Source organism: Megascapheus bottae, chromosome 8, assembly GCF_031878675.1.
Source record: "Megascapheus bottae isolate mThoBot1 chromosome 8, mThoBot2.hap1, whole genome shotgun sequence".
NCBI lineage: Eukaryota > Metazoa > Chordata > Mammalia > Rodentia > Geomyidae > Megascapheus > Megascapheus bottae.
In genome coordinates, this window is record NC_143516.1 from 32,945,182 (window position 1) to 32,969,503 (window position 24,322).

The 24,322-nt window shown below is 37.6% G+C and overlaps 1 protein-coding gene and 1 pseudogene across 1 annotated transcript; both read right to left on the reverse strand.

Moving 5' to 3' along the window:
- Window positions 1-7,538: 7,538 nt before the first annotated feature.
- On the reverse strand, window positions 7,539-8,280 carry LOC150059747 (calcyclin-binding protein pseudogene; annotated as a pseudogene).
- Window positions 8,281-11,002: 2,722 nt separating this feature from the next.
- Window positions 11,003-21,085, reverse strand: LOC150059748 (nephrocan-like). The gene is made up of 3 exons (XM_090337672.1): window positions 20,897-21,085; window positions 19,364-20,265; window positions 11,003-11,450 (listed from the first exon to the last, which is right to left on the reverse strand). Exons 1-3 carry the CDS (start codon window positions 21,083-21,085, stop codon window positions 11,003-11,005), a joined length of 1,539 nt encoding a protein of 512 aa, XP_090193798.1.
- Between the last annotated feature and the right edge of the window lie 3,237 nt (window positions 21,086-24,322).

Genomic DNA, 24,322 nt, shown 5'->3' on the forward strand with positions numbered 1-24,322 from the left:
GAAAGCAGCCCTCAGACAAGTGTTGAGGGCTGGGGATCGACCAGGATCTCCAGGAGCCAAGTGTCCCCCAAAGATGAGTGTCCCCCGCCCCAGACAGCGTCTCCTTGGCTCATCCTCCCATCAGATGGTAACTCTTTGCAGAGTGAAAACGAAGATCGCCAGTAATGTTTCAGAGACACGCCTTCTCGAAGCGGGGATCTTTACTGGATATCCACTGATGTGATTATTCACACACACACACACACACACACACACACACACACACAGTTATGTCATGCTTACAGGAACAAGTAAATGCATATGATTGCTGATTTCAGTCACTCGTGCTATTTAATGTCATCCCCCATCTGCCCTGAATCTGCCCTTTACACACTTATCAGTCTTTAAACTTCCTCCAGGCCAGACCTCCCCTGCAGTACTGTACGATTTTTGATCCTCTTGCTCAAGCTCTTCCTTTCTTAATGCATGTTTCCCCGGGGGGGAGGGGAGGTATTGCCCAAGACCCAACACATTTCACAAGGCATATCCCACCGATAAAATCTTTCTCTCCCTCCCTACCTCTCTAGCCCTCCTCTCAACTCTCTCTCCCACCCCCACCCCCTCACAATGGGACTACTTTACCTCCAGTGGTGGTTGTATCCAAAAACTGGCCACTGTTCCACATGTAGAATAAGGAAGGAAGTTCAAGGCCTTTTGCCCTTAGCTATAATCCTGGAATGACAGAGAAACTGCACTGGCTGACTTCACATTGTATATACATTCAACCTGAAGCATACGAAGCCACCATCTTATGAAGGTTTTTCTTATTTTGTCCTTTCAAACGAGGAACAAATGTATTGGGGTTCCAATAAAAAATTTGGCTTCATCACCCCGTCAATAAAATAAAATATTAAAAGAAAATTGGAAAATAATTTGGCTTTTCTAAATGTATTTAACCTTCTGCCCCAGCTCAGATTTGAATCAGGGACAGAAAAAAATGAAGTTATGAAGCTTCAGAAAGATATTAAGTCCCCAATGTTATGAAGACTGCATTATTTACTTTTCAGTTAGAAAAATGTTTTACAATTAAGTGAAGTAAGCCAGACCCAAAGGAACATAGGCTCCATGGTTTTCCTCATTTGTAATAATTAGTACACATCTAGGACTCTCCTAGCAGAGGATCACAAGAGCTCAAAAGCTATGTACATATGGCCATATAGGATGAGACTAAACAAAATGAACTCTTGGCTATGGAAACAAGAGGTTTATCTTTGTGATTGTTTTTCTTAATGTACTACATTCAGTTATTTCTTTTCTCTTTTTTCCCCCTTATGGTTAATCTTATGTGGTTAATGTATCTGACTTTGTTACCTGGTATATGGTATATAAGCTTATTTTTATTTATTTGAAATAGGGAAAGGAAGGGGGAAAACAAGATGATTTGGGAGGGAAAGTGGGAGAAAAACATGAGAAGAGGTATCAATGTGTGAGAAGTAATGCACCCACTACTTGACAAATGTAACTGTAACCCTTCTATACATTACCCAAACAATAAAATACAATTCAAGAAAAGAAAATATTTTACATTACTCATTACCACCAACATATGAACAATGTAGGCATCTAGAAAAGAAAACAATTTACAGACTATTAACAATAATAAATGAAGATTTGGGCTCTCACAACCCTAATTTAGCCTACATGTCTTCTTCCTAGTTTTCTCATCTGTAAACTGGGGTTGGGGCTGTGACATCAGGGCCTAATGGTATTCCTAACATTATTTGATAGTTATTAAGCGCTCAAGTGATTATATACACAAAGTATCTAGTATATTGTCTAGTCTTCAGTGATCACTACACAACATTCAGAAACTCAAACTGACAGAAAAGAATGAGACGAGATTTCAAAATACTTTGTTTAGAAAGAATATTACCTGATAAATGGTAATTGAATACAATTGTAACCGTGTATTGAAATAGTACAGGTAGCCCTTTGCCAGGGAAGGATGGCTCATGCCGATAATCCCAGCTGCTGGGAGGAAAAAATCTGAAAATTGAAGTCTAGAGCCAGCCTGGTTGGATAAATCTACCAGACTCTTATCTCCAACCAACCAGCAAAAAGTCACAAGTGGAAGCATAGCTCAAGTGGTAGAGCATCAGCTATGTCAAAAAGCCAAGGGAGAGCATCAGTTCTGACCCAAAAAGTCAATATATTTTTATAAAGTTAATTCAAACAACACTCTCTGATTTCTGTTGGGCCACATTCTAATGACAGAGCCAAGTGGAACATTTAACATGAAGATTATTTAAAATACAGTATGTCAAGTGTACAAATTTTAAAAGTGAGACTGAATTTTTAATTAATTTGTATAATAACACCCTTGTAATTGAAAGCATAAAGCTTTCAAACTAAGAAGAGGATATCATATCAAGCCAGCATACCAACTTGTCAATAAACTTCTTGAAAATTAAGAACAATTTTCTTTATCTTTGATTTTTCTAAAGCTGGAATATGAAATGCTCTGGTACAGTTATTTGAAGTCTTTATCCTTCCTGGACCTTCCTAGATTTGGCATCTAACATTAACTTGAGGAGAAATGATCATTTGTTATAGCTTCAAGCATAGCTCCTATTCTTTCTTCTCTGTCTTCCCCATTGAACATACGTTACACTATTTTAGCAATTTTACAGTATCTCCCAAAGGAGAAATATTCTTTTTTGTAATGTATAAAGGGATTACAGTTATATTCACCATATAGTAGATGCGTTACTTCTCACACATTGATACCCCTTCTCATGTTTTTGTTTACATTTCCCTTTCCCCACCCCTTCCAATCATCTTGTTTTCCCCCCTTGCCTTTCCTATTTCAAATAAACAAATAAATGTATATAGAATATACCAGGTAACAAAGTCAGATACTGTAACAATATGAGATTAACCAAAGGGCAACAAAAGAGATGAGAAGAGAAGAGAATAACATAGTACGTTAAAAAAAAAATCAGAGGGAAATGGGGACAAAGACATGTGAAAGAGTATCAATGTATGGGAATTAATGCACCATCTATCTGGCAAATATCATATAACGCTTCTATTAATTACAATAAAAATATATAAAAAAAAACAAAAATCACAGAAGATAAAGCTCTTGTTTTCATATCCTGGAGATGCTTTCATTTAGCCTCATCCTATGTCGACTTATGTATCTAAGGTTTTCACTATTATATTCCAATGCTAGGAGAGTCCTAGATGTGTACTAATTATTACAAATGAGGGAAACCATTGAGCCTATGTTCCTTTGGGTCTGGCTTACTTAATATGATTTTTTCCAGTTCTTTCCATTTCAAAGGAGAAATATTCTAATGATGTATATTCAAGCTCTGTTCTTTTCTCAGCTGTGTCCAATCTACTAATGAATGGATGAAAGGCATTCTTCATTTCTTTTAATACTGCTTTTATTTAGAACATTTCTTTTATATTCTTAGGATTTTTTTTATCTCTGCATGTTTCCCATTTATTCTTCTATGTAATCTCCTTTACGTACTAGACTTCCTAGGATATTTAGCATAGTTAATTTAAATCACTCATATACACATTTGTGGTTCTTTCCGTCTCTTTTGAACTGTAACTACCTTTTAGTATGTCTCACAATTTTTGTTGATAAGCAATATGTTGTCCTGGGCAAGATAATTAGCCATAAATGGACCAGTAATAACTTGGTAAGAAGGTAAGTAGAGAGGAAAGCATTCTGTAGTCCTGTGATAAGGTATCAATTTTTACATGTCCTATGTAAGGTGGGACAGGATGACTAGACTGGGATGGAGTTTTCTCTAAATTGTTTAGATTCTGATAAGGCCTCACTAATTTAGGATCTAGAAAAACAGCTTTTCTTAGGACCAAACCTTGCTAAGAAGAGTAGTGTTCTGGAGGATATTAAAATTGTGCCTTTTCTCCTTCCTTTGTGGGAAACAGGCAAGAATTTTTCTCCATTCACTATGAGAACCTGATTCAAGCTCACAAAAATATGGAAGTGCCTAGCCCCACACGGGGACTCACACACAGGCTCCTCAGGAGGCTGAGATCTGAGGATCACAGTTCAAAGCCAGCCCAGGAAAGTCCTTGAGACTCTTATCTCCGATTAACTACCAAAAAACTGGAAGTGGTGCTGTGGCTCAAAGTGCTGAACAGCACAGGCAGTGCCCAGGCCCAGAATTCAAGCTCCACAACCTTCCCCACCACACACACACACACACACACACACACACACACACACACACACACACGCAAATTGGAAGCCTCATGAGCCGCATGGCTGGGCCTTCCTGGTATTTGTAACCGCCACACTTATCTACTGTAGCCTCCTTGTAGGTACATTTACTCAGGATGAAGTCACTTTTGTACTAACCAATATTTGTGCCTTCCTGTGGACCCAGATTCAAGAATCTACTTGGTCTTTTCATCAATCAGTGCGTCCCCTCATTAATACTTTATCTGTACGTTTTCTTCTCTGTACCTTGGGGCTAGTTGTCATACACTGGGATTAGTTGCTCCAGAATACCCCCCCAAATTAGTAAGAAAGCAGACTATATGGCAACTTCATTTGCTGTTTGCCTTCTAAGAGACGGACTTCTTAGAGCCCAAGCTGGGCTCCAACTTGTGATCTTTTACCTCAGTTTTCTGCTTGCTGGAAATACAGGTGTGCACCACCAAACCTGACTGTGCTATACATTAAAAAATACTAGGGGCCGGGAGTTTGGCCTAGTGGTAGAGTGCTTGCCTCGAATGCACAAAGACCTGGGTTCGATTCCTCAGCACCACATACAGAGCAAAATCTGAAAATAGTGCTGTGGTTCAAGGTTAGAGCTCTAGCCTTGAGAAAAAGTCCTAGGACAGTGCTCAGGCCCTGAGTTCAGGCCCCACAACTGGCAAAAAAAAATCCTTTAATTGTTCTGAAATTCATATTTAATGTGGTCTTGAAAAAACACTTAAGTATTATTACAAAGGAGTTTCAATTCAACATGTCAATTTAGGAGTCTAATACCTCTTGATAATGGCACTCTTTCTATCCTTCTCCAATTAACCAGGAAATAAAACCAGAAGTGGAGTTGTGGCTCAAGTAGGAGAGCACTAGCCTTGAGCACAGTGCCTAGGCCCTGAGTTCAAGCCCAGCCCCCATTCCCTCCTCCCCCACCTCCTCCCTGCTTCCCAGTGGAGACTGGGAGTTCAGCTTAGTGGTGAAGTGCTTGCCTTGCATGTCCCTTGGGGTTCAATCTCCAGCACCCAAAAGTAAAAAAATGGCTAAGAAATTCTAAATAAGAAGAATATCCCAACCTAATCCACACTAATCTAGCACTGATCTAATCCAGGGTCAGGAAAGTTGAGGTGAGGAGATAGGGTAAGGAAAGAAAATAACTGGAGCCAAATGACTACAAAGTATTTTCCTGAATTCAAGACAGATGTAGTTAAGAACACTGCTGACTGGAAAGGCAATTTGTCAGTGACTTTTTTTTGGTAGGATGTGGGGCTTGAACTCTGGGCTTGGTCACTGTTCCTGAGCTCTTCAGCTCAAGGCTACTCTACCCTGTGAGCCACACCTCCATCTCTGGTTTTCTGGTGGTTCTTTGGAGATAAGAGTCTAATGGATTTTTGTTCCCTGGTTGGCTTTGAACTGTGATCCTCAGATCTCAGCCTCCTGGATAGCTAGGATTACAGGCATAAGCCACCGGCTCCCAGCTCAGTGACTGTGTTGAAAGCTGAATAATGGCTATTTAATCAAATCCTTTATATTGGACTTCTAAGAACATTGTTTTGTGGGAAACGTTGGAGTATAGTAAAACCATATCTTGCCTTAGAAAAACAGATAGAGAAATAGATAATACCAGTACTTCCCTGTCAAAAACAGATACACCTGGAATAAAGGATCAATGCTGGGAGTTAAGAGAGAATGCAAGATTCATGAATGGAACTGTTACAATCATCCATAATTATTTCTGGTATGCCAGCAGTCCATGAAGTTTATTTCTGGGGGGATAAGCAAAAGTGTGCCTTGGAATAAGAATTCCATTCTCTGAGGTTTGAGCCTAATAAGCTGGCAAGAAATCTATTATTATTATTATATTATTATTATTATTATTATTGCCAGTCCTGGGGCTTGAACTCAGGGGCTGGGTACTGTCCTTGAGCCTTTGCAAAGCTAGTGATCTACCACTTGATCCACAGCCAAATTTCTGTGGCCTTTTCTGTGTATGCGGTACCGAGGAATCGAACCCAGGTTTTCATGCATGCTAGGCAAGCATTCTGTAACTAGGCCACACTTCTGGCCCGATATCAACTGGTTTTTTTTGTTTTGTTTTGTTGTTTTTTTGCCAGTCCTGGGCTTGGGCTCAAGGCCTGAGCACTGTTCTTGGGCTTTCTCAAGGCCAGAGCTCTACCACTTGAGCCATAGCACCACTTCTGGCTTTTTTCTATGTATGTGGTACTGAGGAATCGAACCCGGGTCTTCGTGCATGCTAGGCAAGCACTCTACCACTAGGCCAAACTCCCAGCCCACCTATTATTCTTTTTAAATTTTTTTTATATTACCAAATAACCTTTAATTTTTTTTTCTATTAACATGTACTATCCCTATAGCTTCAAAACTAAATACAATCAATACCTTAAGCTCCTGGAGTATTGCCAGTGAAAACTGAGAAACAATTTAGTATTTTCTGAACAATGTAAGCATCTTTTTATGTGAAAGATCATATACATTTCTAACAAACTATTCATAATCATTGGAATTCTCAACTTTTCAGAATTCTGTTTGGGGTTATGGTAAAGGTTTTCTTGCAATATTTTTAATTTTTCCAGGTTTAAATAAAAAACAGTTCCCTCCCACTCCCCACTGCCAGGTTGCAATGAAATTCCACTCATTTCTTCTAACACTTACATTGTTTTTAAATCCTTGAAGTTTAGAATGTATCCCTTGTGGTTTCATCATTTAAATGCCATTGTTTCCCATTTTTAAAAAAGCAGCTCTTAACTACATTCTAAGTCTTCCAACATGCACTCTTCTGTTCCACTGGTTTATGTGCTAGCACTGTAACTAAAGATATTATGTGTTTTTGTATTAACTTATACAGTGAACATATTTCCGATAATTCTTGGTAATGTACAAAGACACTTGGCATTTGTCAAGGTTCTTTTCAGTTTCAATTCTAAAATTGATTACTTAGTACATAGTAGTGTATAGTATACACATTGCTTTAACAGCAAATGTTCTCTAACAACTTTCAAACACATTTGAATTTTTATGGGAAGTGGTGTCAGTAACTCACAGCATGCAAGTATTGTTTTCTACTTCCTAGCTGAACAAAAATACAGGTAGCATATTCCTTGGGCAAAATTTATTTCAATGAGACTGTCACATAACCAACCCCTTCTTAAAAAAATAACCAGGATACTGATGAAAGCATCTTTGGAGGAAGTGTTTAATAAGCATTTTTTATTTAAATAAATCCTCCAGTAGGAAAGGGAGAATTCACTGCCTTTAACTTAGAAGGCTGTGTTAATATCTGCCCAACATTCCATTACTGGAAACATCATTATTTCCACATATGGTTCCAAGAGGATTTAAAAGTCTCAAAATTCTGGGTCTCCTTTGGCTTGCTTCTCTCTTGATTCCACCCAGGCTTTATTAATGGTGCGCTTCATATCATCGTCTCCATCTTCATAAATTTTCTTTAGAACATTCATTAATCCCTCACTAGGATCTGCTTCAGTGTCATATGAAGGCTTTTCTTTCTCTTCGCACTCCTTTTCAACTTGAGTCAAGTAATCCCATGTACATTTTCTGCTTTCTTTCTACATAAGAACTGCATCCGTCTTGACTTTTCTTGAACTGCCTTCTACAGAGATGGGCTTCAAGAGACTGTTCACTATCATGGAGTAACACTTCCCATTTAGATTCTTTACCAAAAGATCAAATGACCTGCCTGTGAAATGCACCTGTACATTCTCAGTGGGAACCTGATGAACTCCAGTTAAAGTAATGTAGATTTTCACAAACTTACCTGACTGATCCCATCCATAATTGCTGATTTTCACTGCATATTCAGTTGTAATGGGAGCAACAACAGCAGCTGGCTTTTCATTGTCAACTTGCGGTTTCTTCTGTGATTTCTGTTGTATCTTGTTCTTTATTTCTATCTCAATCTTAGATTTTTCAGATGTAAGGGCATCACGTATTCTTTTCCTAGTGGACTTTTCCAGTAATGCTTTTACTTCTTCTTGGTCTTTCTGCAGCTCCTCCAAAGCCGAAGCCATGGTCCTGGCAGGTCAGGCCGAAACTGTAGCAGCCTGCTGGATCCGACGGGAAAGGCTGCCCAGAGCACGACCCCCGCGAGCAGAGACCCTGAGCGCCAGCACATGCAGCCCGCCCCCCCCCCCGTGCCTTTCATATGCCCGACCATGCGCCCTCCGCATTAGGCGCCACTGGACCACCAATTGTTTTTTAAGCAAGCAATTTCTAGCATTTATCACACAACTATGAATGTATATAATGAAAAAACATTGAGTTTGGGGATGACTTATAAGAGAGAATCATTTCTTCATGCGCATCTATACTTAAGCAAATTTATGCAAAAGCAAATGATCTAATTAACTGATGTGTGATAAAAACAAAAGCATAGGTTATATATGCCCTCTATGCTGTCGACTTGAAAGAATTGAACATTGTCAATGTTTTCACTCTCCAACACGTGCTTACCAAGGTTGATTTTGTAGGGCAATGGCCAGAATGCTGGACTACGGTCTCAAAACTAGGACATCATTTAATGAGGAAGACATAGTAAACAGCTATAAAAGACAAGCATGAGAGGCACATTGATCTTGGACATATCTTCTCCAAACCTGAATGTCTTCTCCAGAAAATGAATGCATGTTGTATTAGCCACCCAGTCTATGACATTTTGCTGTGATGTGTTCTAGCTAGAAGAATGCAGATGCTTTATGGGACATATTACTATTCTGGGTTTTTGAGTAGATGTGTTCAGTGTGCCTTACATAGCTCTGAATTCTACAGTGGCTTAAAGTTGAAAAAGGAAGCAGATAGAAGGTACTGGGGTGATAGCTTCATGGTAGAACAGCACTTAGCAAGCACTGAGGTTTCTGAGTCTCATCTATAGTACCCAAAGCAAAAACAAACAAACAAACAAAACCCAAAGGTTCGACATAGATGTTTTTCAGTACATGTAAACCCAATAATACCACGTCGCCTCTCTCATTTACTGCACTCTCTATCAAAGACTTGATTCTTTCTCAAGACCCTCAAAGCTTAGAAATTCTGATTTTAAATATTGAGGCCATATAAGTGGGTACAGATTATTATAATTAGCTATTGTTAGTGTTCTGGAAGAGAACTGTAAGTCTAATACATTACAAAAGAACCAAAATCCTGCCTATAACAAGAAAATTCATGGGAGAGTCTCTTTATTCCTATGCTTTGGGGAGGAAAGGTCAACATAGTAGGGTGTTCAGAGGGCTTCTCCCTAAGAAATGCCAATTTTATAAACATTCCAAAGGAAGCAACTATGGACATAAAACAAATCATGTAAAGTTTTCATAAATTTTCAAGGTAAAATATGACACACTAAAATGTTCTGCTTCTTGTGTCATCTTTGCTTTTCTACATAATCTACTAATTACTTTCTCTGCTATTAGGAATATTTTGACAGGAGGAAAAAAACAAATTTTCTAGATAAAGCCTATTAAGGAGAATAGAAACTAATATGGATCAAGCTTAACTTTATTCACGAATAGATTATATTTATAAACTGATTGATAGAGAAGTGTTATCCTACACAGACAGATAACCATCAAAAGAAAGGCATCATGGAGACTGCTGTTTACTCAAAAAATCTGAACAAAACTAAATGCACAGCTGTTTTTGCTTTTTTTTTTTCCAGGACTGGGCTTGAGCTCAGGGCCTAAGCACTGTCCTTGGGTTTTCTCAAGACTAGAGCTCTACCACTTGAGCCTCAGCACCACTTGCGGCATTTTTCTATCTATGTGAAAGTGAGGAATCGAGCCCAGGTCTTCGTGCATCCTAGACAAGCACTCTACCACTAGGCCAAACTCCCAGCCCTAAATGCACAACTCTTTAGAAAAATTCTTACAGAGAGATACCTATGGTAATAAGGTACCATTTGACATTTCTCTTTCTGATTTCCTTTTGTATTTGGTAAAACTGACAAACAAGATCTGCTACCCACCCCTGCCAAGAGACAAACATGTGAATGAGGTTGGGTCAGTAACAAAGCTTGTATTGACAACTCTGAAGCCATCAGCCAAAATAAACCATTTCTCCTTCACAAGTGTTTTGATACAAGGAGAAAAGCCAATACTGTCCTTCATCTTTTCCTCTGAAAATCCTTCCAGCAAGTTCTTTCCAAGTTGGCTCATCTTTTTGTTGTTGTTGTTTGTTTAATTGCTTATAGCCTACAGTGTAAGTCTATGATGTCAAGTTCATATGCAAAAGTTAGCACTCCTTACTTGATAAAATGTTCTATTTGCAGAAAGTTAGCCATACTGTGGTTTCCTTTGATATAATTACTTGTCTCTGTGTCATAATGAAACACAAATTACTTTTAAAATGGAAAACAACCGGGCTGGAGTTTGGCCTAGTGGTAGAGTGCTTGCCTAGCACGCACGAAGACACGGGTTTGATTCCTCGGTACCTATACATAGAAAAAAGCCAAAAGTGGTGCTGTGGCTCAAGTGGTAGAATTCTAGGTCTGAGAAAGCCCAAGGACAGTGCTCAGGCCCTGATTCAAGGCCCAGGACTGGCAGAAAAGTAGAAAACAACCTAATACCTTTTTATTGTTCTTGTTTGTTTACTTTCATCTCAGTGTATGTTACTTAGCCTTTAATTCTTTAAAGAGCAGAAAAAAACTTACAGAAAAAGTCTTACCTAAATATATGTCATATTTCTACCTAACACCTTAAACATTAAAAAAATGTTGTTTTAAACTACAAACAATGCTCATTGTTAATCTATTTCATAGTCGTCATCATCATCGTCCAGGCTGATTTTGATGCTGGCGAAGTCTTCAGGCTTGGGTTTCCTCTTGGACTCTTTGCTTTTCTCTGTCTGGTATAGGTGATGCTCACATTGCCTCATGATCTTCTTGGAAGACATCCAGCTCTCCCCAAGGCATTCGGCTGGGGCCGCACACTGTCCACCTTTCACATCTGTGCCCTTGGCCTTCAGAACCTCCCTGGCCCTTAGCAGACTGCAGGTGCAGTTCCACGGATTTCCATCCAGGTAAAGATGCCGGAGGCGAGGCAGACCCTCCAGTGCTTTGAGGTCTAAGGCAGAGATCTTGTTGTTTCTCAGGTTTAGAACCTGCAGCTGCTTGAGATCCTTCAGCTCCCTCTCAGCAATATCCTGGATGACATTGCCTTTTAGGTCTAGCCTAGCTAAGGTTTCTGGGAGCCTGCAAAGCAAGAGAACAGGACATGAGAGGAGGCCGTGAGGGTCACCATCAAGTCAACAGAAATAGCAGCATTCATTGTTTCTGTACACTTCTGGTCTTCCTCAAGCTGGAAGGATGCCTTAGGTTTGACAACTAATTATAAGCAGAAACTGTCTCATCCTATGGGCTTTTAATGATTTATCCTGTCTTACTTTCTAATCTCTTGATATTACAGATTCCTAGTTGTGAAAATCTTTAATATTTTTATCAAATGAGCTCAATGAACAAATCAATAATGAAAGAACCAACCTCACAATTTTTAAGTTGGCAAAGGTCAAAAGGTAGAAGGAACCCAACTGTTTATCGGTAGATAAATACATACACACACTATGACTCTATATGTGTATATATACATATGTGTGTACACATACAGACACACATGGACTGTTATTCATCCTTTAGAAAGCTGAGTAATTCTGACACATATTATAGCATAAATGAACTGCAAGGACATTATGTTATACTAAATAAAGAAGGCATTAATAAAGTGACACATATATGAGATGTCATTTTACATACATGAAATGTCTTCACTAAGCTAATGATTAGAAATGGAAAGTCAGAGCCTAACTGAAGACATGGTAGAGTAAACTGAAGAATGAAAAATTAAGTCTTTAGTTAGACTTGACTTTTTAACTTGGACCTTTTTATTTATCAGTGTGAAGCAAATAATTCCTTTTCTTAAGCCTTACGATTTCTACCTCCTAAAAAAGTGTTCAGGATGCACAAATCATATAATAAATGGTATACAATGAACACGAATAAGCTGAGTTTTCTTTTTGTTGTTGTTGGTTTTGTAGTTATTATTTTTTAATGTAGATTATAGAGATCAGACTGGGATTTCCATAGAGAAGGTACTAAATAGAGCCAAAGACATACATTGTTAAAAATTCCTATCTGCTTCTGGTCAGAGACAAAGACTGGATACTCCAACGTTGCATGCTAATACTTTTAGATCCATTCTGAAGAGGATTAGCTCATAAAAGACAAAATTTTTGTATCTTGAGGTACAAATTTTATTCATTTCAAACCACAAATGAAAACATTTGGTTTAAAATTAGTACATGGGTTAATTAAAAAGCTTCAACATTATATCTGTAATGTGACAACTTTCATAACAATAAGCGCTTTCTATAGAAAATATGGAAAGTATACTAAAATTTAGTAGTATACTAATGACTTCCTTGTGCATAAAATTGTGGAGCTCACCAAACAGCTCATAATTACCCAAATATTCTTGATATTTATGAGTTACAATCAATAATCTACTTCAGATAACTAACTTCTCAACATTAGTCCTGGGCCTTGAACTCAGGCCATGGGCTTTGTCCCTGGGCTTTCTCAAGGCTAGCACTCTACCACTTGAGCCACAGAACCACTTTTGGCTTTTTCTGTGTATGTGGTACCAAGCAATCGAACCCAGGTACTCTACCACTAGGCCACACTCCCAGCCCAAGCTGAATTTTCTTCTGAACAAACATGATTATTCAGTCACGGACTGTGTCTCAAAAACATGTCTGTTCATAAGCATATTTTTTCTTTCTTCTTTCTATGGAAGCTATAGCGAAAAGGCATTATATAGGAAATGACTAACCTCTGATAGTCAAATATTGTTTTGATATAGTTTGTCTCTTTCTGTCTCCTCTCTCTCTCTGTCTCTCTCTCTGTCTCTCTCTGTTTCTGTCTCTGTGTCTGTCTCTGTCTCCTTTCTCTTCCTCTCTCTCTCTCTCTCTCTCTCTCTCTCTCTCTCTCTCTCTCTCTCTCTCTCTCTCTCTCTCTCTCTCTCTCTTTTGTGCCAGTACTGGACCTTGACTGTAGGGCCAAGGCATTATCCCTTTATCACTTTGAGCCATAGCTCCACTTTGGCTTTTGGGGGATAATTAATGAATCTTGCATTTTTTCCCTCCCTGGGCTCGCTTTGTACTGTGACCCTCAGATCTCAGCCTCCAGAGTAGCAAGGATTAGAGGCATGAGCAACCTGTGCTCAGCTGACATAGTTTGTCTTCTTATGTCTATTTTATATAAAAGATAGCTCTGGTTAGAAGGCAAATATGATTCTAGAAATGCTATTATGTTTTCTTTAGGGTTTGCCAGTAGATGGCACTTGTGTGTAAGATAAAATGCTATATTCAACTGTAGAAAGAGATTCTACATTTGAATTGCCCAAAGAGAAGATACTGAAAGAAGAGATCATTTGCATCCTCTTAGTTCACTCAGGGGCCAACTGGCAAACTACAAAGCAGAAAAAAGTGAGGGCTACTTCTTGGGCATTCTAAGTGCCGTAAATTGCCAGCAGTGGGAGAAATCAAAGGAAGATCATGGGATGCCTATAAAGTAATATAACTGTTTGTCAAAAAACCTGGCCAGCTGTGACAGAGAAGTCCTGTGAGTTTTACATATCCTCATCATGCCAGCTTTTTTTGTGTTGTTGTTGTTGTTGTTGTTGTTGCCAGTCCTGGGCTTGAGCCCAGGGCCTGAGCACTGTCCTTGGACTTTCTCAAGACTAGAGCTCCACCACTTGAGCCTCAGCACCACTTCCTGCTTTTTTTTTTTTCTATGTATGTGGTATGAAGGAATCGATCCTGGGTCTTCGTACATGCTAGGCAAGCACTCTACTACTATGCCAAACTCCTGGCCCCCTGACCCCATGTCAGATTTTTGATGAACAGTTAGCTCACTTACTTTAAGCCTGTTGGAAAGCCCACACCTACCTTACATTCAAGCAGTATATTAAATTTATCAGACAAGCTTTACAAAATACTGATGCTGTGCTTCACAGAGTACATCTAATTTAATTAGGTTGAAGCCAGACCTTGGCTTCAGAATGCTCTTTTACACTTCTCTAGATCATTTTCTATGATGACAGATTTGAAATGATGATTAGCTTGGGCTTGCAACTCCTTCTGAAGACACTTAAAAAACACAAAACGTGGGTAAGAGTAAATAATTAAGGTAGATTTTACTTACTAAACCTCACAGGATTCCTTAAGCAAATGCCTTCTAAAAACCACCCCAGTAGAAAAATCCATTGATCACACAATTTTGCCCATAGCCATAAGAGCCTGTATCATTAGTCTCTCCCTGATTATCTGAGGATAAAATTCAGTGGGGGATCATCTGCCTAGCAGATTCAGGGCTTAATTCCTAACACCTTTTACCTGAAAGTCTCTCTAACCTGTTTCATGACTTTTCATTTTACATATTATATAAAATATCATATAATTGTATGTATTTCATATAGTGATATATAACTATATGATATTATATAAAAGCATTATAAATAATAGAATAATAGAGTATAGAATCATTATAAATAATTCTATATAATATACTATACATTATATAATAAATGATGCATGATTTTGTATAATAAATTATAGGTAATATAATGTATAAATGATATGCAATATAAATTATATAATGTATATAAATATAGTTTATAAATTGTATGTGATGTAATATAAATGATATACAATATAAATCATATATAATATAATAACAATATAAAATATGTAGCTATAGAGACTAATATGTAGACTATTCTATATATTATTCTACATATGATGTATTCTATATATTATATACAGTCTCTCTGTATATTCTATATATCATTTTGTGTACATGATATATTCTATATATTATTCTAGATATATTATAGAATATTCCATATAATATATATGTAACTATATATCTATATAACTACATAATAAAGAATATAAAATAATTAAATATAATTATTTAATATGTACTGTATAAAATAATATATTATATATGAGATGTTAATGTTGTATATAGAACATAATATATATAACTACCTATTATATAAAACTGTAGTATACATAGTTACATATATTACATTATGTATTATATAGTTATATAGTTCAAAATATAGTATATAACTATTATAAAATAATATATAAAATATAATATATAATGATATAATAATATATATAGTTATAATAATATAACTATAACATGTGGTTTTTATATTTAAATACATAATACATAACTATATTATATATGTATATAATATATAATTACATGTTTTATTTTTCTTGAAGGAGGGACATTAGGTAATAGAAAAGACATATAGAAAGAAGTTATTTAAGATTTTTTTTTTTTTTTTTTTTGCCAGTCCTGGGCTTGAGCTCAGGGCCTGAGCACTGTCCTTGGACTTTCTCAAGGCTAGAGCTCTACCACTTGAGCCTCAGCACCACTTCCGGCTTTTTTCTATGTACGTGGTACCAAGGAATCGAACCCGGGTCTTCATGCATGCTAGGCAAGTACTTTAACCACTAGGCCAAACTCCCAGCCCCAGAAAGAAGTTATTTAAATATCAAGTATTAGAGTCTTGAAATGGTAAAGCATGGTTTTGTTTTAGGGTTTTCATTCATGCTGGCTGTTCTGTTTAGAACATTTTTCTTTCCAAATAGATGCATGACTGTTCCTTTCCTCCTCCACGTCTTTGTTCAAAGCTAACCTTTTTTTTTTTTTTTTTTTTTTGCTAATCCTGGGCTTGGGCTCAGGGCCTGAGCTTTGTCCTTGGGCTTTCTCAAGGCTAGATCTCTACCACTTGAGCCTCAGCACCACTTCTGACTTTTTTCTATGTATGTGGTACTGAGGAATCGAACCCGGGTCTTTGTGCATGCTAGGCAAGCACTCTACCACTAGGCCAAACTCCCAGCCCCAAAGCTAACCTTTTTATAAGGGTTGTCACATTTATTCCCTTGAAAATTGCAACCAGGAGCCTCACATTTTAAATTTCTAGGTTTATGTCTTTTTCCTTAACTATAACACCTAACATAGGCTAGAAACTTTATCCTATTTATATGCTATGTTTATTGTCAGTCTTCTTCTGCTAAAATTTAACCTATATACACAAGAAAGTTTTGTCTCTTTTATTACTTACAAGTGATCTAAGTACCTCATAAAGTAAATTAGTATGTGATAAGTACTCAAAACATTGTTTGTTAAATTAAATTTATTGTTTGTACATATGTATGAAGTAAAAGAAATTGACTTCTTTCATTAATCTTTAATATATTTAATGTACTGATTTCATTTTGCATTGGCTATGTATACCATACAGAAATATTTTAAAAAATCCTTCTCCAAAGAATGACATCGCCCCATTTGTTAGGAAATGGAAAGACTTAGAAAAAATCATATTAAGTGAAGTAAGCCAGACTCAATGGAACTTAGGCTCAATGGTTTCCCTCATTCGTCATAATCAGTAGAAACCTTGGGCTCTACTAGCAGAGATCTGCAATAGAGCAAAATCTTGATACATAAGGCTATATAGTATGAAGCTAATTGAAAGGACCTCCAGGATATTGAAACAAAAGCCATATAACAAATGATTGTTGTCCTTAATGTACTATGTTGTCTCTCATCTCCTTTACTGTCCCTTGATTATCTCATATTGTTATAGTATCTCACTTTGTTATCTGATATATTGAATGTATTTGTATTTGGTTATTTGAAATTTGATAGGGAAGGGGGGAAAACCAAGACAGGTAGGGGTGGGGGGGAGGGTAATGGGTACCAAGACATGTGAAAGGGTAACAATGTATGTGAATTAATGCACCTTCTATCTGGCAAATATCATGTAACCCTTTTACTAATTACAATAAAAAAATAAATGAATGAAAAAAAAATAAATTAAAAAAATCCTTCTCCAACTAGAAAAAAACTTTGTGTATATTAAAACAATTTCCCTTTCTTATTGATGAAATTTACTGTAATTTACAATGAAGGCAGGGAAATCAAGAGCCATAGCATTCTACAGAAGCTAGAGCTTGTATGTTAATTGTAAGCAATCTAATAATACTAATAAGACAAGAAGTCTAGATTTTCCCCAAAATGATGACTGTGTAAACAGGAATAGACACATAAAATAAACAACACCACTTTTTTTTTTTGCCAGTCCTGGGGTTTGAACTCAGGACTTGAGCACTGTCCTTGGGTTTTTCCTCAAGGCTAGAGCTCTACCACTTGAGCCACAGCACCATTTCTGGCCTTTTCTATGTATGTGGTACCGAGAAATTGAACCCAGGTCTTCGTGTATGCTAGGCAAGCACTCTACCATTAGGTCAAACTCCAGGCCCAACAATGCCATCTTTCTAACAACAAAATACTGCTTCATTCTTTTATTTTTTTGTGGGTCATGGGGTTTGAACACTGGGCCTGCACTCTGTCCCTGAGCTCTTCAGCTCAAGGATACCACTCTACTCCTTGAACCACAGCCCTATTTCCCATTTTTTCAGTGATTAATTGGAGATTAGAGTCTCCTGTTCTTTAGTGCTCTGGCTGGCTTCGAACCTCAATCCTCAGATCTAGGCCTCCTGAATATCTAGGATTACAGGCCTGAGGCCACTGCACCCAGCCTGCATCATTCTTATATTGTTTTATTTATCTGTTTAAAATTTAGACGATGAAGTAAAGTTTAAGTGGGTAGAACTGATTAATGTAAACATGTAGATTAGTTATAGATTATGAATAGTTAAGGAAAACAGGTGCAGTAAATTGAATGCACACAGAGGAGTGTCTGGAAAGGGAAATTGTAGATGTTAGAGGAGAGTGAGGAGAGTGAGAGAGAATAAAGAGAAGAAGGGAAAGGAAAGGGAGATGAAGTAGAGCCAGAGAGATAGAATGAGTGAGGGGAAAGCAGAGAGGGAAGGAGGGAATGGGAAGAGGTAGAGAGTGAGTGACTGAAAGAGAAATAGAAAAGAGAGAGGGAGAAAGGAGGAAAGGAAGGGGAGGGACAGAGACAAAAGGAAGAGGGACAGAGACACAAGGGGAGGAAGAGAAGAGAAGAAAAAGAAGCTGACATGATGACTGATAACAGAAAGTAAGACCACTACAAAAAAAAGCGCAACTTATTAACAGAGGCACAGAAAAGTAAACAGAGCCATAATAAGCCATTTTGAAACTCCTCAGTGAGTAATTAAAAAGTAAACAGAGAATTACCTTGTGAAGTTTTGGTCATTTCTCCAATAGGTACTTAAAACTAACCCTGCCATGGGTATATTACTAGGGGTTGTACTCAGGAATTCTCAGTCTTTTATAAAATATAACTATATGTTCCTGATCAAGTTTCTCTGGTGCCTTCTTTTGCTCATGTCTACCAATGCCCAGAGTACCTGATGACTACTCATGAAACATACTTAGAAACCATGACAGGCTTTAAAAAATATGTTCACAAAGAGGTCACACCAATCAGGATGTATATTTATAATGTATAATTATAAATGGAATTGTGGAATCTTAAACTCTGTACAACTACTTGAATATAATAAAATATAATTTTAAAATGTCTTTCATCGACAAGATTAATTAACTTAAGATTCACTTTGAAGGTTGGCACTTCTAAGGCTCTAATTCAAACCTCCACACCAGCAGGGCATCAGTTGCTTATGCTACTTATTCAGGAGGCTGAAATCTGAGGATTATGGTTCGAAGCCAGCCTTGGCAAGAAAGTCCATGACATTGTAATCTTCAATTTACACACTTCCCCTTTTCCCCATAAAAAATCTGGAAGTGGAGCTGTTCAGGTGATAAAGCACCACCCTTGAACAAAAATGCCAAAGGACAGCAGTCTGTACTGAGCTTAAGTCCCAGTACTAACATTAAAAACTACCAACAACAGCAACAACAAAATCCCTCTTTCCCCAAACACTTGTTTAAAGTTTAATTTTATTGTCAGAATAATGTATAGAGGGGTTAGTTACATTTGTCAGGTAGTAGGTGCAATGCTTCTTTCACCTTGATACACCTTCTCATTTCACGAACATTTTTTATGGTTGCTTAGCCAACACATTTCTCTCACTCTTTAGGAAATGTTTATATCAGCCACAGTAAATAAAAGCACTTACCTCAGAGGTATAGACAATAGCAGGTTTTGCTCCAAGGCCAAGTTGGACAGCTGAGAACATCTCTGAAGGGCTCCAGCTTCAAACAAGCTGACAGCATTGTTATCCAGAAACAGATGTTTCAAGTCTCTGAGATCCAGAAAGTCTTGTGCTGTAACTCTCTGAATCAAATTATTGCTGCAGTCAAGTTTCTGTAGCCTTAATGGTAGTCTGAATGGCAACACTTGAAGTTGGTTTTGGGATGCCTCAAGAGTAGTTAAATTGGCAAGAATCTGTGCCCCATCAATGGAAGACAGAAAGTTTTCTGACAGGTAAAGATGAGAAAGATTCTCCAAGTGTTTTACATCTCGTATCCTAACTACTTTGAGCCTGTTTCTCTCCAGCTTTAAAGATAACAAGGATTTGGGTAGATTAACAGGGATTTTTGTCAGAAAGTTACCACTGAAACTAAGAAACTGCAAAGACTGTAGAGAAGTAAAGAAGTTACCAGGTATCTGATGTAGTTTATTATTCTCCATGCTCATGTGTTTCAGCTGGGGGAGGGTCAGGGGACCAGAAATGGATTCTATATTATTGCCATCCACTGTCAAACTTTGCAAACTGGCCAGAGAAGAGAGCATGCTGGGAGTCAAGGAAGAGAGCAGGTTGTTTTTAAGTTCAAGGACTTTTAGTTTCCTCAGCCCTTCAAAATCTGATCTCTGCAGCACATATATTGAATTATCATTTAGTTTTAACACTTCCAGACTGGCTGGGAGAACACTGGGGACCCGTCTTATCTTATTTTTCCAGAGTTCTAAAGTCTTCAAGGTACTCAGCATTTTGAAAGTATCATTTTCTATAGTCTCTGTTCCACTGGCCATCAGAATCAATTCTTCTAGTGCCAACAGTCTGGTGAAATTAGAAAGCTATAAAACAGATAAGAAAGGGGAGAGAAGCACTAAGTTAAGACTGTGAACCAATACATGTAAATTATTATTTTATTACTAGTGATACTTCAGGCTTCTCTTCAAATTCTGCTTAAAATGATCTCTTGCATAAAAGTTGAAACTCAGGTTCTCACTACTTGGTTTTAATTTATGGTTGTTGACATCATGTGGAACAGTACACATATTCTAAGCACTTTTACTCATGTGTGTGGTGATTGCATAACCGCAAAATAGCTTAGGTAAATTGGAAAGGAAAATAGATGGTTTTTCAAAAATCACGTATTGAGCTAGCTTTCCACATGGAAGTCAAAGGTGCTTAAAAACATGTGGGACTTAGAACAGAGAGGAAGACAATGAACCCACAGGGAAAGGAACAGAGGAACAGAATAAGACAGACACAAAACAAAAATTTTAAAGACTGCCATAGACCAATATCATTAACAGAAAAGTGGGATTTAAAAAAATTGATTTTAAAAGTCCCCTTTTCTAGAGGATAAACTTGAATTTGTAATCTATTATGCCCTTACTTGAGAAGTAGCCATTTTAAGTTGTTATTGTTCAAGTTACACAATAAAACAGGAGAAAGTTCAGTGTAGAAAGACATAGTTACCTGAAGGTGCTGGATTTTGCTGTGGCTAATGTAGAGCTTCTTTGTGGTGGAAGGAATGCCTGCCGGCAGCTCTGTTAATCTGTAGCACTGAACTGACTGAGCAGAATCACAGCTGCATCTTCCAGCACAGTTAGGACTGAAGCCATCACTAAGAGACAGCAAAACAAGAAAAGCATAAAGAAGATCCATCTCCCCAAACAGGGACTCTCGGGTAGCAAGCAGGTGTTTAGGTGTTCCACTCTTTATACCATGAAATCTGATCATAGAGTCTTATGCATGTGTACTCTGTCAATGTAAGAAGATAGGAAAGAACAAAAATTCTCAGTTTGTCTGGGTTAAAATTTTAGCAACCATTACAAAGAGGAAGGGGCTTAAACATTGATAAGCTGCCTTAATATTTGTAGGTGAGCAAGGCCCTATGTTATTTATGGCTGGGGAAGCTAATCTGCAAACATGTCCATTATCTGTAGTTTCCTTGTTTTGTTAAATGTGACACTAAGGAATTAGTGGGAAAAGACAAAGAGCTGTTTTATAGTGGGCCATAAAACCTTTGAATTTTCTGTGACCCTATATCAAAACCATTTTTTGTAGGACTGAACCAGACAGGTGTTTTCTTCTCACATTAACTAGTAAGGGAAAACAGGCAGGTTTTCTATTTGTTATTGTTTCGGTGACATTTTATTGCTAGATGAAACAATGGGGTAAAATGTTTAGACCCACAGATAAGGTCTACCATTTCTCTAGAACATGATCCATTCAAATAGCATTTTGGAAAAAAAATCTTTCACACTCAAAAATGTTGCTGGCTCCTTTGAGAGCAAAAAAAAAATCAGTATAGTTCTATTCTTTTTATCTATATGTAATAACGGTATAAGGGCCTCCAGTTTATTTCCAAGGGAATTTGTGAGTTGTAAATCAGTGCTCTCTGTGCAGTCCAGGGTGCTTCTGTGTTGTGCCTTTTGTCTTGAGCCAGGAATGGCATCTGAGGCTTTTGATAGCACTTTGAGAAAAATATAATATAAAAATTTTACCCATGTGAGGGAGTTAAATTTCCTTAAGCTGGCGAGCCTCAGCTGATTGTTCCAAAGCAACCCTTTTCACACCAAAAAGCTTTCTTCAGTCTTATTCTTCTTTGCTAAAATTGTCATTGGAAGCATGTTTATTTTATCTAGTTTCCAATTCATTTTATTTCTAGGTTGAGAGTGTCAGTCAGCTATTTCCAAGACTCTAACTCTTCTAATTGAGTTGCCTCTGTTTTCTCTCCTTCCCATCTTCTTTCCTTCTTTCCCTCTTTCCCTCCCTCCTTTCCTTCCTTCCTCTCTTTCTTGCTGGTCCTGGTGCTTGAACTCAGGGCTGAGTAGTTAGTGTTAAGATATGAAACATGAGTGATCTGGGATTGTTTTTCTTTTTAAAATCAGTGACAAAGAAGTATACATTTCTTTTCTGTTGAGAAAGTGAGGGCAAACCAGAAGGGTGTCAGACTACTTTTACTATTGTCATAAAGTCAGACATTATTTTTCTAGTTTCTTTTCTATGCTTAGGCTTTGAAAAGACAAGAAAAGTATTCACTGAACACACTTCTGTGTGTGTTGCTAAAAGGTAAAGTTATGTTTTCGTTTAAACTAAAATGCCTGCAAAGTTCTATCCTCTTCTCTGTCATAAATGACAACAGAATTTTCATACACTTCAATGTTTTCAATATAGTATATGATTATTTCCATTTAATGTCTTGTGTCCTCTTTGAGCTTTAAGGTTACCCGGCATTCTAGTTTTTCTTCTATATGATATGTCTCGTCTCATATTTTATACTGTGAATAGCTTTGTCAGTTGTAAGTATACACCTATATAACTATAATCTGCTCTTTTAACTTTTATAATATCTTTTATGTTATTTCATAATCTCATAAGCAGAAAGTATCTAATCATTAAAATTATTGCCAATTATTAACTGTACCGGAAGGACAATGCAAGGGAACTGCATGGGTCCTTGCAGGCCTTGTAGGGTTGGTTGTACCTGCTATGGGAGCGACAGGCTCCTTTCCAGATACTTATTGTTCTGTGAAGTAGCCACAGGAACTGCCATACTGTTCAGTCTCTGCTTCTGGTCGACTTTTGGAATGTTTGCAGGTTGACTTATGGGTGGGTATAAAGTGCTGGGTCTATCTCCGAGTCTGTGAGTTCTGAGGTCTAGTATGAAACACCTATTTATTTTTACTTTTTTTTAAAATAAGAAGTAAAGGAACATAGGTGTCGTTCTCAAGAATGGAAACTCAATGATCATTCAACTCTGTTCAAAGTACAGCTGAGAGTCAATGTTTAGTCTTTTAACACTCAAAAAAAAAGGAGCAGACTCAAGAAATACGCTCTAAATCTGAATTTGGATAGGATTAGGTTTTTCGTTTGAATTCTCAGACCATGATTCTCCCTGATTTTCTTTTTATATCTTTATTAGCTTTTGCCTCCTAGAAACAGACCTACCTCTGGAGCCTCAGCCCCACTTCCCATTTTCTTTTTTTTCCCATATATTTTTTATTGTAATTGAAGGGTTACATTATATTCACTAGATAGAAGGTGCATTACTTCACTACCCTTTCTCGTGTCTTGGTCCCCATTTCCCTCCCCCCACCCCCACCCCTCATCTTGTTTTCCCCCCTTCCCTATCCGATTTCAAATAACCAAATAACTATATATACAATATAACAGATAACAAGGTGAAATACTGTAACAATATGAGATAACCAAGGGACAGCAAAAGAGATGAGAGATAACATAGCACATTAAGGGCAACAATCACTCGTTATATGGCTTTTGTTTCTATATCCTAGAGGTCCTTTCATTTAGCATCACACTATATGGCCTTATGTATCTAGGTTATTTTCTATTGTAAATCTCTGCTAGGAGAGCCCAAGGTTTCTACTGATTATGACAAATGAGGGAAACCATTGAGCCTATGTTCCTTTGAGTCTGGCTTACTTCACTTAGTATGATTTTTTTTCAAAGTCTTTCCATTACCTTACAAGTGAGGTGATGTTGTTTTTTCTGACAGCAGCATAGAATTCCATTGTGTATAAATAGCACATCTTATTGATCCACTCATCAACTGAGGGGCATCGGCGTTGATTCCATATCTTTTTTTTTTTTTTTTTTTTTTTGCCATTTCTGGGCTTGGGCTCAGGGCCTGAGCACTGTCCCTGGATTTTCTCAAGGCTGGGGCTCTACCACTTGAGCCACAGCACCACTTCTGGCTTTGTGCTATGTATGGTACCGAGGAATCGAACCCAGGTCTTCATGCATGGTAGGCAAGCATTCTACCACTAGGCCAAACTCCCGGCCCCATGATTCCATATCTTTGCTATGGTAAATAGTGCTGCAGTGAACATTGTTGTGCTCCACTTCCCATTTTCTAGTGGTTAATTGGAGATAAGA

Excerpts from the sequence above, each read along its gene's own strand:
- LOC150059748 (XM_090337672.1), bottom strand. The coding sequence starts at position 21,085 with ATGGATCTTCTTTATGCTTTTCTTGTTTTGCTGTCTCTTAGTGATGGC. Across the intron at positions 20,266-20,896 it reads GCAAAATCCAGCACCTTCAG|CTTTCTAATTTCACCAGACT; the intron begins GTAACTATGTCT and ends TCTGTTTTATAG. Across the intron at positions 11,451-19,363 it reads CTATTGTCTATACCTCTGAG|GCTCCCAGAAACCTTAGCTA; the intron begins GTAAGTGCTTTT and ends CTTGCTTTGCAG.